The sequence below is a fragment of the Eurosta solidaginis genome, chromosome 3 (assembly GCF_040869045.1).
Source record: "Eurosta solidaginis isolate ZX-2024a chromosome 3, ASM4086904v1, whole genome shotgun sequence".
NCBI classification, from domain to species: domain Eukaryota; kingdom Metazoa; phylum Arthropoda; class Insecta; order Diptera; family Tephritidae; genus Eurosta; species Eurosta solidaginis.
The window spans coordinates 137,226,862-137,243,070 of NC_090321.1; the positions used below are offsets into that span (position 1 = coordinate 137,226,862).

General features: G+C 41.0%; 1 protein-coding gene across 23 annotated transcripts in view; it reads left to right on the forward strand.

Moving 5' to 3' along the window:
- RyR (Ryanodine receptor) overlaps positions 1-16,209 on the forward strand; it is a 1,962,175-nt gene that overhangs the window by 1,846,266 nt on the left and 99,700 nt on the right. For 18 of the 23 annotated variants that reach the window (XM_067773071.1, XM_067773075.1, XM_067773079.1 and 15 more), the window contains one exon: positions 1,130-1,242. The exons of 1 other annotated variant lie outside the window; for it this stretch is intronic. In XM_067773071.1, coding sequence (XP_067629172.1) covers positions 1,130-1,242 — 113 coding nt within the window. Of the gene's footprint in view, positions 1-1,129; positions 1,243-1,529; positions 1,640-16,209 lie in introns of all 23 variants that reach the window. 4 more of the 23 variants (XM_067773080.1, XM_067773085.1, XM_067773091.1 and 1 more) reach the window with 1 other exon arrangement.

Sequence of the window (16,209 nt, forward strand, 5' to 3'; positions counted from 1 at the left end):
ATATATTTTTTTTTCAACAAAAGAACGAAAATATAACACACAAAAGTATTTTTAATTATCTTAGAGTTTACTAAAACTTCATTTTCCGTGCCTTCAACTCAGAGAAAGTTGATATAATTTTACTTAAATCTAATTTTTGCGCAAGCCTTTCTTGAATCATGGCCAAACGCAAGTACGTTTTGATTAATTTCAGTTTCGAAAAGCTACGCTCGCCACTCGCAACCGACATTGGTATCGTCAACAAGATACTAAATTGGGCATGAGACCAGACAAGTTGTGTTGTAAAATATAACTAAGGTGAAAATAAAATTTTTTTTAAATGAAACTAAATATAGGGTCCCTACAAAATTTCTTTTTCTTTCTGCAAAAAGGATTTTTAGTACAAAAGTGCTTTGAATTTGGTGCCCCCTAGAACTTGGTGCCCTAGGCGATCGCGTAGTTCGCGTATATGGTAGAGCCGGCCCTGTGTAACATCTAATAGTTTTGATTGTCTTAATACTTAAGGAGGAAACGACAATAGCCCTTAACTATTTTTTGTGAAAGCGTAATATTAACAGATGTTCGCTTAATAAAGCAAGTCGCCCTGTGTGAAAAGAAATACTTAATTATTTCATTTAATAAAATTGAAACTCGATTAATTTTGTGTGTGAAATTGGTATTAGTTTAACTTTTTTGTGTAGTTTTTTTCACACTATTTTAGTTTTTATGTAGATCAACACCACAAAATTCGGTTTATACACCAAACCTTTTTTGTGTAAGACCACTGTAATTGCCTTGTTGTTAATTGTAAGCTTACACAGTTGGCAATTAAAAATAACCTAATTATTTATTATTTTTACAGTAATATTTTTCCCAAAAATGAATGAAAGGAGCTTGAGTATTATAAATTGTTTATTGGTGTAGGGTATTCAAACTTTCGGTACTATCGAAACTAATTCTATGTAAACTATATTTAAATATTTTCCTATATGGTATTTATAATTGCAACTTTTCTTAATTACTTTTTCACATTATCGCGCAACGACATCAACATATCAACATTACATGAAACTCTTTAATTGCTCTGATTGACATTTGATTAATATTTTAATCAAATTTTTGGTGAACGTGTACCTTGCCACATTTACAGATTGACCATCCACAACAACAGAGCAAGAACGTCTACAGGAGTGTTGTATCCATACAAAGGAAACGTGCTGTGATCGCATGTTTCCGACAAACATCTCTACATTCTCTACCCAGGTTTTTACCAAACGAGATCAGTTTTAGCTTGATCAGCACACTAACAGTCACAATGATATCATCTGTAGATGAAAAGTGTAGTTTGTTGCATTCATGTCTTTGGAGGATTTTGTATACTTACACTCATTTTCACTTAATTTTTTGTAGTATTTCACAATATCCATTTTTATTTTATTTTATTTCGTTCCTAATCCAATTTCCGTACTAATACCAAATGTGTGGTGTAAACTCTATGCAATGCTTGAACTTGCTAATACCATGTATTGTTGTCCTTAATTCCTTCCTAGGCATCACGTCCTAAGCCAAGAGACAAACGTTGGAATTCGAAAATTACATTGGCCCGACGCCAGGCAGTCATATCCAGCTTACGCGCTATACATCTCTATCGCATGAGCAGGTACACCTCCACCTGTTATATTTACCTCAAGCATTATCGAGATCATTTGAAATTTGTTTTGTTCTTATGTGCAACCATACATGCGAGTACACTTACGATCAAAATAAAAGCTGGCGAAAAATGGTTCCCTCTTATAGCATTTTTACAGTCGCAGCAACTACGCAACAAAATTTTTTAGTCCTTGTGAAGATTGATAATACCTCTCTTCATTGGGTACTATGCTGGGACGAGAAAGTTAGTAAGTCCCCAGCGCTTTTCGCAAAAGTAACGGTATTTAATAAAAGTAATTGTGTTATCCCTCAAAAATTAATATAATTGCCTACAAACAGCAAATAACCTAGTCGAGCACAGTATTCTGAACGCAGTTGTGAATCCATATTTCTGTTTTTCTGGGGCTAACCACGCATTACACATCTCAACTGAATACATTTATTTTGCTCTAATCAGAGAATGTCGCTCGTCCCCTGTCGTTTCGAGACCATTTTCTTTTTTCGGAGAACCAGCTTAGTGGGAGGAAAATTTTTTTATGGTAAGTAGCTGGTTTTAGTCTAGCCAGTGGCCATCTAATTATTTTACCTCAAATGACGACGGACCAATGAGACAATGGTTTAATGTTTATACTATCCTTCAGTTCTTCGGAAGTTTCTTTATCAGTTTTAAATATATTCAGAGGAGCTATCATGATGATAGGCCCTTCAACGCATTCAGTGGCCTTTCGTGGTCGTCCACTTCGATAACGAGTGGATAAAGTCACTTATTTAATATATTTTTTCCAGAATCTCCTTAGGGGTTAGGTTGAACTGGCCGGTGCATGGGGACCTCACATAGACTGAATGAGTCCGTACTTTTGCCAGAAGTTTGTTTAACGACCAAACTGAAAAACCTTATCAAAAACGAGAACCTATGTTATAAAATAACTCCGTCGCCTTGGCAAATACTAGAAGTTTTCTCGGACCTATGCCACGTTCCAAATTGCTGGGGTCTTAGCCTGGAAAGCGCAGGGCACGAGCACAAAACGGGTTAGGGGGTCAAAATATACCCGCGGTAGGTATGCCTGTCGTAAGAGGCGACTAAAATACCAGATTCAAGGGGTTGTGTAGCGCAACCCTTCAGGTTGCCAGGGCAATATATAGCTTCTCCAAACCCCATTGTCAACCTCACCTATCCGCGGCGAATCCTGTTTCACTAACAGACGAGGCTCTGGCGACCCCAAGCTCCTCATGGAAGTTGGGGGTGGGGAGGGAAGGATGGCCAGAAGGTTTAACGTGGTCATATAAATCGTTCCCGAGATGGTCGGGCTAGCACCTTAATGGTGCTGTGGTACCGGAGCGTACCGGATCTGTATCCGGCAAAGGATAACATCGATAACACTCCCCAAAGCCTTCGGGGAGCAACCTTATCGCTACAACAACAACAACAACAACAGCACAAAACGTGCTCGATCGTTTCCTCCTCCAATCCGCATTTCCTACATCTGCTATCACTGATCAAGCCTAATTTAAAGGCATGTGACGGCAGAATGCAGTGTCCAGTCAGAAAACCCGTTATGAGTCTACAGTTATCTCGTTTAATGCAATAATCAACTTTATTAGTCTAAGGTTCTAAAACCTGCACATAATCTTCGACACTTTAGAGTCCCGCGCTTGGCCCCACCCTTCTCTTAATCTCGCCAACCTAATTGGGGCGTCTGCGGAGCAAGCTTCAAGGGATGCGCCTTTTATAGCTAGTTCATCCGCTTTTTCATTACCATCTATTTCCACATGACCTAGGACCTTATATACACCCCAGCATTCTTTTACATGCATAAAGAGCCGCCGAGGCCTTCTTCACTCCCTCCTCCTCGTTGAGCTTCCACGACAACTTACTGTGATTCCTAGATATTTTGTGCAAGGTTTCTCCTGTAGGGTCACCTCTCCTAACTTAGGCCTGGTTCAATTTGGCACCTTGTACTTCTTAGTAAAGAAGATCATATCCGTCTTTTTTGCGTTGGCTTTCAACCTGACATTAGATGTTCAGAAATGAATTTCCCGAAGCGTCCGATCCATCAAAGAGCTAATCGTTGGAAGGCACTTTCCACTTATGACAATTGCAAAGTCATCTGTGTAAGCCGTAACTTGTACGGGGTTGTTGTCGAAATTATGTATGTACAAAATTCTAAAAACAAAATTCTGCTTTTTAAAATTCTGCTTTCTAAAATTCTGTTTTCAAAATTCTGTATTACCAAATTCTGTATTAAAATATAATGTTAACAATGTTAAAGAGGTCATGTAAATATTTTGAAAAAGTGCGCCATGCACAGTAATTCTGCGTAGAACACCTTTCTGCATAGGCGGCCTTTGGCCACGCTTATAAAAAATAACCCTGGGCTACGCCATGCCAAGTCCGGGATGTGGTATAACCGTGGCTACCGCTACGGTGACGTCCTTCTGCGTAGGCGGCCTTCGGTCGCACTTTAAAAAAATAACCCTTAGCCGATCCAACACCGGCTACGCTATGCCATGATTCCGGAATTTTGACTTCCAGAATTTTGAAAAAGCAGAATTTTAAAAAGCAGAATTTTAAAAAAGCAGAATTTTGTTCAAGCAGAATTTTTTTGCAATTTACAGAACTTTGTCACCCAGAATTTTGTAATACAGAATAATGACACGCTCCCACAAGATCATATCCGTCTTCTTTGCGTTGGCTTTCAACCCGACATTAGATGTTCAGGAATGAGTTTCCCGAAGCGCCCGATCCATCAAAGAGCTAATCGCTGGAAGACACTTTCCACTTATGACGATTGCAAAGTCATCTGTGTAAGTCGTAAGTTTTACGGGTCACTCATCGAACCAGTTGGTTGCTGACCACCGTCCACAGCAGAGGTGATAACACCCCGTGCCCCTGTCCACCAATTTCGAGGCCTCATAGAATCCCCTTTGTGAAGTAATCTTCCTACAATTTAACATGAAGCCGATACATCTGGTTATGGCTGGATGTACTTTAATGTAGTTAAGGTCATCCATGATCGCCCATTTCAAAACATTGTCGAAAGCCCCGGCAATGTCTAAGAAGACTCCTAGAGGAATCCCCTTTTATATTCTAGGGCTTTCTCTATGTTTATTACCACCCTATGCAATGCAATGTCTACCGACTTGCCTTTGGTGCACGCTTGTTGTTTTGTGGAGAGCAGTTTGTCATCCACGTTGGTCACATCTATCGTCCTCTCAAAGGTTTTGGGCGGAAATGCTGTTAAGCTAATGGGCCTGTAGCCATTGGGATACATGTGGCCGATCTTCCCCGCCCTTGATAGGATAGCTAAACGAGCAGTTCTTTAAGAGTGCGGTACATGATTCAGTCTTGTGCACCTCAAGGGACTCCTCACTGTTAAATGACCATTCCCCATTCTCTTTCTTTATTAGTCCTTGTATTATGTTTCCCCTTGCTAGGGGGTTTTTTAACCATGCTGGTTCGCTGGAGCACTCTATGTCCGCATAGAAATTTTTCCATTAGCTCTTCGCACTGGAAATTTCATAGATCTTCGATATATCCCTGTACTCGTCCCGGCACGCTTCGTTTTCCGCGGTCTTTGTCACAAACAATTCTTTTACCTGTCTCCTAAGAAAACTCAGCTCATTGCTCCACCACTGTGTCTTTGCTTTTTTCTGAATTTTCTTAAAGGGCAAGCTCTGTTATCCGCAGACATAGGAGTCCTTGTTAGGAAATCATTGGACTCATCCAGTTACTCCACATTCGCAACCGCTTTGATCTGCCCCAGTTTGTTTCTACATGTTTCTGGAATTTCGTCCAGTTCGTTGACCTAGGGTTTCTAAAGCTTCCTCCCTTCCCTATGCTATTTAGGGGGATGCTGAAGCTGATATACGCAAGGTCTAAAAAGAACCATCCAATCATATCTTGATATATCACGTACAGAGCTCAATGTATTATCAAGAACAAATCGGTATATTCGGATTCTAACTCTGCAGAAGTCGCAGCGTATCCTCCGACTTCATCACGCATGGTATCCATACTTAAACTTTTGGTACTATGGAGATCTCCGCTTTATCCACTACCTCAAACCGCGCGTTCGTGACTTAGCTTATCTCCTACTTCCGTGGCTGGCACACCGCCACTTTTAATGTTCTCCCTCTGACTTGCAGCTTTCGAGGTAGTTGCTACCTCGCTATTTGGGCCCTTCTATCCTACAGCCTTAGGCTTACTTGTCTTGTCTATGCGGCTGCCCTGCCTTGCGGTTTTGGGACGGTGTCTTTCCTGCCTCTTGAAATCAGGCTTAACGTCTTCCCTAGAACGTTGCCTTTCCATTCTGCCATTCGACGCTTCTTCCTCCTCGTACCGGTGGCAGTACTGAGTGTTTCTCAAAGAAAACCTCTTTAACTGCCTTCGACCTACTTGTACCATCTCACGAGCCTATTCCAAGTGCTCGATCCCCACTTCTGTTGGGTCGACAAATGCGCCCAAGCTTTGGACAATTCTTAGTGCTGCACGGTACTGCAACAGAGCTTTCTTACTTCCTCTGCATCGTACCCTTCTCCACTCTACTTCTGCGTTTTCATTCGCATGCATTGAATCAGCACTACTCTCGCTACCCGAGTCCGACGCATCGCTTAATCCATTTTCGTCGTGCTTGGCTTGAGACTCAGTCCTTCTCTTATCATCGTCCTTATTAAAATTAGATATTGAATCGGTCATCTTGGTTGTACTACCACCTGCCCGACAAGGCGAGCTAGCGGTCTAGTTTTAAATACGGGTAAAGAACCGTCTGCCACAGCAGCGCCCTTTATTGTGGTAAGGCCATCAATACTTCCCGAGGTGGCCCGGTATCGGGAATGGGTAGTTCATTGTAATGTTCTCCGCCTTCGCTTTCCATATTATGTTAATTTCTTCATCAAGGATAAACCTATTACTTTTATGAAACAAGGTGCTTTTACGAAAACTGCTACCGCGGCGGATTAGGGGGCCTAGAATATACCCGCCGTAGGAATGCCTGTAGTAAGAGGCGATTACATACCAAATTGATTCCGGTTGGGTGAGCGGTATGGCTTAGAAGGTTGCATGTGGTCATACCAAATCTTTCCCGAGATGGTCGGGCTAGTACCTTTATGGTGCTTGTTACCGGAACGTACCGGATCCGTATTCGACAAAGGACCATCAACATCGATAATACTCCCCGGGGAGGGTCCTTATCGCTACAGCAACAACAACAACAACAACAACGAAAACCTCCAGGGACTTTCTAACTTTCCCGTTTTAAGGTACTTAAGGAATTATCGATGTTAACTACAATAAGTTAAAAGTTTCGTTACGTAGCTCTAGTGACCGTAGAAACGCCGTAACAGGGAACAAATTTGATCGGCTATTTTTTTTGACCGTATGTGTACATACATATACAAGCACATACATACATATGTACAACCCTTTGTGGTTTTTTACACTGATTTGATTTGCCTGTGCTGGTATTTCCTGAACTTTTGTTTTACGTCTAGCGTATTTTTTTAAATTTCAATTCCAAGGCTGTTACAATTTTTATGGGTTATAGTATTTGACACTGCTTTGATTTGCCTGTGCCTGTATTTGCTGAACTTTTGCTTTACATTTAACGTAATTTTTTTAATTTCATTTCCAGGGTTGTTAAAATGCAAACTCCAATACCTAGTACAAAACCCGACACAATTTGCTTCCTTTCTACTAATTTTAAATTTTGCAACTGCATATGTGTAGCATATACTTACTTACGTATTTTTACTTTAATGAAACTATAAAAATTTCCAAAATAAAAATTTGCTTGAATATTCTCCCTCTGTTTTCCGTTCAATCAGGGCTGTTCAAAAAATTTTATATTGAAGTGCAAATCACAATACATTGGCAAAATTATATGTACATTGAAACTTTCTTAAATAAAAAAAATTATTTTAAATGTTCAAAGAATTTTGATTGTCCTCTTAATTAATAAATTTTGAATTAAAATTGTTAGTGTAAATTTGAATATAATACCGAAGTGCTTGGCTGCATATGGAACTGCTTTTTCTTTGCACTTTCATGTGAAATTGAGGCACTTTCATATGAATCGAATTTATATGTGAGGGCATTTTTGAGTGCTATGAAACTTTTTTATATTCAAAGTGTGAATTTTTTTCTGTGCCTATTCAGCTCTGATTTAGTCAAGATTTTAAGTCGGTTAATAGGGTATCAGCCCACTGGGTAACTAAACAATTTGTTTTTAATTCAAAGCGCTATTTATTTCCGAAGAGATTTTAGGCCGAGGATCTCTTCCAATTTGCGTCGTGCTCATTTAAATTTTTCCTACAAATTTGCTGGACGGAACTGGCATGTTTTACGCCGACTCCGAACTGCCTCTGCATGACACTGATAAGCTTTTCATGGCAGAATAATATTCGGAGTATTAGCCAAATCACTGCCAAGGGGCGATGCCGCTAAGAAAAACTGTATTCTAATTGAATAAACTGGTTTTTAAATTTCTGATATTTCTATGCCTAGTTTCTTGTTTCTAATTGAAAAAACTTGTTTCTAAATTTTTGACGTTTCTGTGCCCGGAAATTGAACCCAGGACCTTTTATGTGATAGGCGGCTGCCACTGGGTAACTGTGTAATAATAAAATGTATGTAAGTTTGACATGACAAGCAAAATAAAAACATTTTTCAAAAATTTCAAGGGTTGCGAAAGTCATTAAAGTATGTGTTTAAGCCGCCTACATCCCCAATTAGACGGCGGCGCGCGCCATCCTTACGCGAGGCCGTGCGCGGCGAATTGGAAGGTGCCAACACCCACGCAGGGCCATCGCCATCAACAAAACGGCAACCGACCAACAGTCAAGAATTATTACTCGGCAATCACGGACGCGCTCCATGTCTTTACCTATCTATACTTTTATTTATATATATATTTATTTGGAAACGAATAAGTTGTAAAAAGTGAATTATTAACGTGTGCATTAATTTCGCTGTAATTAAGATCAGTGAAGATCATTTTGCTAAGCATTAATTATTGTACAATAACAAAGAAAAGAGTGAAATTGAAATATTATAACGTTTTCGGAAAAAATTAAAACATAAGCCTTTTATTCAAAAGAGTGAAGAGTGTAGCGAAGGAAGACCACGACTTTTCATGGTCCTTCGCAGCCATCCTTGGCCCACCCTAAAAACTTAATTTTAATTATTAAAATCGAATTTTTCGTTCGACAAAAACATTCAAACAAAAAAAAAATATACTTATATATATAAATTGAGTGCATACTAAAAACCACACAAAAAGCATAAAAAAAAGTGACAGTGTGTGTTCAAAACATAAATTGCAAAAAAAAAAAAATATTGACAAAACATTATAATCGAAAAGTCGTACAGTCTCTGAGGGGTTTCACAGTGCTTAAATATATATATACATACACTCGTATTCAAAAACAAAAAAATTGCGAAAGCATTAAAAATTTAAAAACAAAATATTTTTGAAAATTGTTTTCGCAGAAGCACTTACATATATTCACAAAAAATTGCGAAAAAAATTTTTTATTTGTTTAAACAAAAGAAAGAAATCATCTTTACCCAGGAGCTGAGCAGCAGCATCATCAACAAGCAGACTAACAACAACAATATAAGCAGCATAAGAATACAGGAATCGGTGAGTAGGCAGTTTTTTATTTTTCATAAAAAATATATAAAAAATAATAAAACTTTTTTTCCACAAAAGTTATATTATTTCTGTAAACTGCAAAAACATATATATATATATCCACATATTGCTGAATATTGCGGAAATTTTCTTACCGTTGGTTTTACTGCAACTTTTTTGCAACCAAAAATTGGTAGAAAATATTCCGCTATACCAATAGGCAAAATCCGCCAATTATATATATATGTATATGTATACATATTTCTAGTGGTATTTAACCAACAAAAAATTGCAGTTTACTTGCCTACTCAAACCCACTGTGCAAGAATAACATCGGCAAAAACTTCTTCTACAGTTGAGTTTACCCCGTTGTTCGCACAGAGCGTTGAACTTGTCGATACAGTTCAACTTCTTCCAAGTGATTTTTTCTTGCTTGCCAGCATATATAAAAATCATAATATTCATACGTACATACTTACATACATGTACAAATAATTTCAAGTTGCTTTTCCAGCATTCATACTCTGAGAACATCATACGTGTTTACTCTCACGTTCAAGTCGCTCTTCCAGCGACATTCTCCCAGCACATATAGCTACAGTAGCAACGAGAGCTGTGTACTGCTGACCAAAGTTCTCACCTCTCTCATATTTGGAAGTTTTTGATCTTTCTTTGCTGCACTCTCCCAACAGTGCAATCAAGCGCACTCAGCTTCACAAAGAAGCGCGACATTAAAGCAGGCATCGGCAAATTGGAAATGCAGATGTATTAGTGAGAGCGCGATAATCGCGCACATCACTTGATGCACCGGTTTGCTTAGTTCATTCGCTTATTAGCAAGCAACAAGACAAGTTTGTTTGTTATTGTATTTTTAATGCGTACAATGGAAAGGAAAAGGTTTATACAATTAAATACATTGTATTTGCGCAAAAGGGTTGGTCGACATTAAATATTTTTCGCTTGTGCGCATTGAAAGAATTAACAAACGATCTTTGCTTGTTGCTTGCTAATAACATTCGTCATCATTGCGAGCGACGCACACAATCGATGTTGCTGCGCCAAATGCTCAATGACTACTAAACTAAAGAGAATAAGAATACGTGTGATTTGAGTGTGCACAATTGTGCCACTAAATGCCGATGCCTGCATTCACGGCGCAACGATACAAGGTGGCAGCATGGGACAGCTGATTATAAACTTTTTTATTTGATTTGATACATCATCTTCCGGCGCAGTACGATTTTGACATTTGTCCATCGAATTTACAAAAACAAAGCACATGGAATTTTTATTTATGTTTGTAGGTATGTCACCATGCTGCCACCTTGTATCGTTCCGCTATGCCTGCATTAAAGCGACGAAGAAGCGAATCAAAACAAACTCGTCTGTTTGTAAACATAAACAGAGAAGCTCCTTTATTCACGTGCATACGTTCGCACAAACAAACATATATACATACATACGTTTGTATATTGCGCATGTACATTTGTACTTATTCTGTCGTACAAAACTAAGTTTGAGATATTTTCGTCCCTATAGGAACTTTTCAAAAAATATCCCTACACACCTCAAAGTATTATTATTTTCTAATATATGCATACCTATATATACCAGCAATTTACAAATACACGTATATTTACACGTATATATTAGTGAAAAGTGTTTGTGATTTTTTTTTTTTAAATTTATACTTTTACAAAACAATATACATCCTATTAAATTCCGAATTTCGCGGATTTAAATAATTTATGGAACGTCCCGTTGTCCGTGCTTGACTCTATTTTTCAAAAAAAAAAAAAACACAAACACCGCCACCAATTTAAATTCCCTTTTTTAAATTTCTGTGGCACGAAGAGGTTTCCATCTTCGAATTTTGCGAACGTTCTCTGAGCGTACACATATTTTATTCGGTTTTTTTGGTGAAAACCCAAAAGTTTGTATAAAATGCCTCTCAGTCCCCCAAAAACGTCCGAAACCGGGACAAAACCAAAAGGTGACCCAAAGGAAGAAACGGCCAAGGAAAGGTCAACATCCCCCCGCCGGAAATCCAAATCAGTTAACCCATCCGCGCAAAAGTTCATCGCGGAAAGTGACAATCTGATGAGATACTGTGCAAAATTCAACGAAGCACCGATCAGGATCACACTGAATCGTATCTCATGATAAAGGACAAATCACTAGATGATTATTGGGCACGACTTTAATCGGTTTACGATCTGGTATTTTCGAAACCAGACGAAAGTTTCCCCGAAGACTTCAAGAGTTCAGTACAAGGCAAACAATGCGCCTGCCTTGATACGTATGAAGTGACAAAAGCAAAGATTGCCGATTAACTTTCGTTGATCAAAATGATGGCAACGCCGGGTACACCACTCCGCGTGGAACAACCCTCGGCTGAGGCAAATATTTACCTCAAAGTCCCAGCATGCGACACGGAGACCTTTTATGGTGGCTATGAAGAATGGTCCGCTTTTCGTGATATGTTCACAGCGGTGTACATTAACCACCCAAGGCTCTCCCGTGCTCAGAAATTGTACCATCTCCGGTACAAAACGCAAGGAAAAGCCGGCTCCACCGTCAAGCAATATGCGTTGAGCGATGATAACTTTGACTTTGCCTGGGAAGCTTTACGGTCACGATACGAAAACAAGCGGATCCTGGTTGACAACCAGATCAAATCCTTACTGACTCTTGCCACTATTCCATCCGAAAACAGTGAGCAACTTCAGAAATTGCAAAATACAATCAACAACTGCCTATCCGTCCCTCACTCCCAAAGAGTTACGACAGACAGTTGGGATCCGATACTGGTGTACATTTGTTCATCAAAGCTCCCAGAAACAACCCTGTCACTTTGGGAACAATCTCTCTCTTCTCGAAGAGATCTACCCTCATGGTCACAAATGAACGACTTTCTCACCTCGAGATATGAAGTCGTTGAAAGGGTCAATAGGCTTCAACCAAACAAACAAAAACCAGTCGCTCATCAAAATTCTGCGCAAAACAGGTCCTTCAACAGGACGCAAACCCTTGTGGCAGAATCTAAAAGGGAAACTTGCCAAATGTTGCAACTCCCCGCACCTTATTGGATTCTGTCCACGTTTCAAACGAATGTCTGTGCAAAACCGGACACAATTCGTAAAACAAGCTAAGCTGTGTACAAACTGCCTTAGCAGCATTCATATCATCAATGAGTGCGCGAGCAAGTGGTCATGTTCGACATGTCATCAACGGCATCACACGCTGTTGCATGCGAGCCCACAAGCTCAACGTTCCACCCCGCGAACGAATGCACCAAACGTGCAGCACACAACTCCTGAGTCAACATCTCCCGTTCGACAAACACAGAATAGCTCCGATTCTAGCGAGCTACCGTGTTGTTCAAAACAAGCACCGGTTCAATGATTGCATGCAGCCAATGATAACCAAATTCTCCTTCCTACTGCTATGGTGGCAGTCGAACACGAAGGGGAATTATTTCAACTGAGAGCCCTTATTGATCAGGGCTCGGAAAGAACTTTCATTTCCTCGAAAGTTCAAAAATGGTTGAAGAAAAATCTGCCAACATCCACCATTAGTCGCAAAATCTGGCAGCAGTTCAAACTCCTTGAGCTCGCTAATCCCAGTTGCCACATACCGGGTCAGACTGACATGGTCATTGGCAGCGACATACTTCCACAAATTCTGCTGAAAGGTATAAAAAAGGTGTGCGGTAGCATACTTGCGCAACAAACCATTTTTGGTTGGATTCTCAGTGGTCCAATAACTGAAAATGTTGTGTCATTCTCGACGCAAGTCCAAGCGTCAAACGAGACACTCAGTTCTTAACTGAGGAAATTTTGGGAAGAGGAGGAATTTCCACAACCTCCACAGATATCCCCCGAGGATCAAGCGTGTGAGCAGATATATGCAACAACAACGACACGTGCACCAAACGGTCGATACATTGTGCGACTTCCATTCAAGGAAGGGTTTCCTGAAAAACTCTCCCTCGGCAAATCCCGCCCGGCTGCCCTGCAGCAGTTTTTCAGCATGGAGCGATCGCTTCAGAAAAAGGGGGAGTTAGGTACAATGTACAACAATGTGTTGCAAGAATATCTCGACCTTGATCACATGGAATCTGCCGACCCATGCGAAATAACTTCGAATGGCAAGATCTTCTCATTTTACTTGCCACATCATGCGGTAGTCAAACCAGATAAGGTCACCACCAAAGTTCGTGTGGTTTTCAACGCCTCTAAAAAATCTGGGTCAGGAAAATCCCTGAATGACGTGCTATACACTGGTCCAACTCTCCAACCAGATCTCATGCTTCTAATTCTACAGTGGCGCATGCATAAGTATGTGTTCAATGGATACGTTGAAAAAATGTACCGTCTGATCCTTATACACGAGGACGACAAAGATTTTCAGCGAATCCTATTTCGCAAATCGGCCAACTCCAATGTTAGCGATTTCAATCTAAAAACGGTTACATTCGGCGTCAATTGTGCACCATATCTCGCTATTCGTAAGCTGCATCAACTATCCGATGACACGAAAGCGACATTCCTGTTGGCTGCAACAATTCTCAAGACGCAAACGTATGTCGACGACATCCTATCCGGAAGTCATACCATCGATAACGCCACTGAATCACTCGTTCAAGTAATAAACGCCCTAAAATCAGCTGGTTTCATACTAAAGAAACTAACGGCTAATCACCCGGCCATATTAGAACAGTTTCCGAAGGAGGATCTTCTAGACTCCAACTTCTTAAAATTTGAGAGCGCTTCCAATACCAAAACTCTTGGAATTAGATGGAACGCGCTCACGGATAAATTTTCATACACCATGCTGCCGGAACACACCCAAAATGCGGTCACAAAGCGACAAATTATATCTTCTTTTGCAAAACTTTTTGACCCGGCAGCATGGCTGTCGCCAGTTATGATCCAGGCCAAGATGCTTCTCCAAGAAATCTGGCTGGATGGAAGCGATTGGGACGAAAGCGCCAAACCCGCGACATTATCAAAATGGCAACATTTCGCAGAAAATCTGCCAGATATTTTCCACATCGAATTCCCTCGATGGGTTAATGTCGTTCCAGGGCAAGACACACAAATCCACGGGTTCTGTGATGCCTCGGAAAAAGCATACTGCGCAGCGATTTACATCCGCACACATGGGGGCAACCAAATAAAATCTCTTTTGGTTACGAAAGGCAAAGTTGCCCCCATAAAAACTGTAAGCTTACCACGCTTAGAGCTATGTGGTGCAGTCCTACTCGCCAAACTGGGTTCAACTGTTCGAAAACAGCTCGACTTACAAGCATGCAACACATTCTTATGGTCAGATTCTGAGATTGTACTTGCCTGGCTAGAGAAATCCCCGTCGACCTGGAACACTTATGTGGCCAACCGTACCTCTCAAATTCGAGAATATCTTCCCAGCGGCACCTGGCGCCATGTATCTAGCCAAGACAACCCTGCTGATCTTGGCACACGTGGTTGCAAGCCGCATGATTTGATAGGCTATTCACTTTGGTGACACGGACCACAATGGCTTTCTTGCCACATTTCGGCATGGCCAAAGCCGAAAGCAGGTAGCGCTTCTCCACCCGAGAAACGCAAGTTCGAAGCATATCACGCACTCGAGGAAGAGGACGACATTCTTCAACGTTTCTCCTCATACTCTCGAGCTCTCCGTGTGATTGCATACGTGTTCCGCTTTGTGAACAATGCCTGCAACAAATTCAAATCGGTGGCAATAACACATAATCCCCATCTGACGTACAAAGAGTTGCAACATGTGAAAACGCGGCTTGTGGCAATGGCACAATATCGCCATTTCGGAGCGGAAAAGAGCGCCTTACAAAACAATATGCCAATAAGCAAAAAGAGTTCCCTTCTGGCTCTTGACCCATTTCTGGATGGATACGGGCTCCTACGTATCGGTGGAAGATTGGAACATTCTACAATGCAATACAACGAGAAGCATCCTGTAATCCTTCCTCCGGATTCAAGGCTCTGCCAGTTGTATCTGGAGTTTTTACACCGCCTGCTTCTTCATACAGAAATGCGGTTAATGCTCCAAATGGTGAGGCAAGACTACTACGTACCAAAACTAAAGCCTCTTATAAAGAAATGCATTTTTCAATGCAAATCTTGCACGCTTTTCAAACAGAAAACGCGCACGCAAATAATGGCAGCTCTGCCACCTGAGCGCTGCAATTTCTCACTCCCCTTTTCCACAACAGGAGTAGACTTTGCAGGTCCATTCCAAATAAAAGCATCGGTTCTGAGGTCGACCACTATCATAAAAGGGTACGTGGCTGTATTCGTCTGTTTTTCCACAAAGGCAGTACACCTCGAGCTATGCTCCGACCTTACCACCGAAGCCTTTCGCGCAACATTCGCCCGATTCGTTGGCAGACGAGGTTATACCTCAAAAATAATGAGCGACAATTGTAAAACGTTCATTGGCGCTCAGCGCGCACTCGAACGCGACTTCGTTAAATTTCTTAACGAATGCTCTGCGGACATTGTGCAGAAATATGCCCCCCAGGGAATAAACTGGCAATATATTCCACCCAGCGCCCCTCATATAGGCGGCTTGTGGGAATCCGCAGTAAACAGTTTTAAAACCCACTTCAAAAAAACCGCTGCATCCCACAAGTTTACATTCGAAGAATTCACGACGCTGTTGGTGCGTATTGAAGCAGTTCTCAATTCGAGGCCTCTAACCTCACTATCCCAGGACCCAGCTAACTTCACAGCACTCACTCCGGGTCACCTCCTTCGAGGTGCACCGCTATAGCCATTCCTGAGCCAAACGCGGAAGACCTCTCCTGGATAAATCGATGGGAAAAGCTCAAATCGCTTCATCACCAATTCAGTCGACGCTGGAAAGAGAATTCTCTGAAGGACCTTCAGAGACGCTATAAATGGCAAACGCCACAGCGAAATCC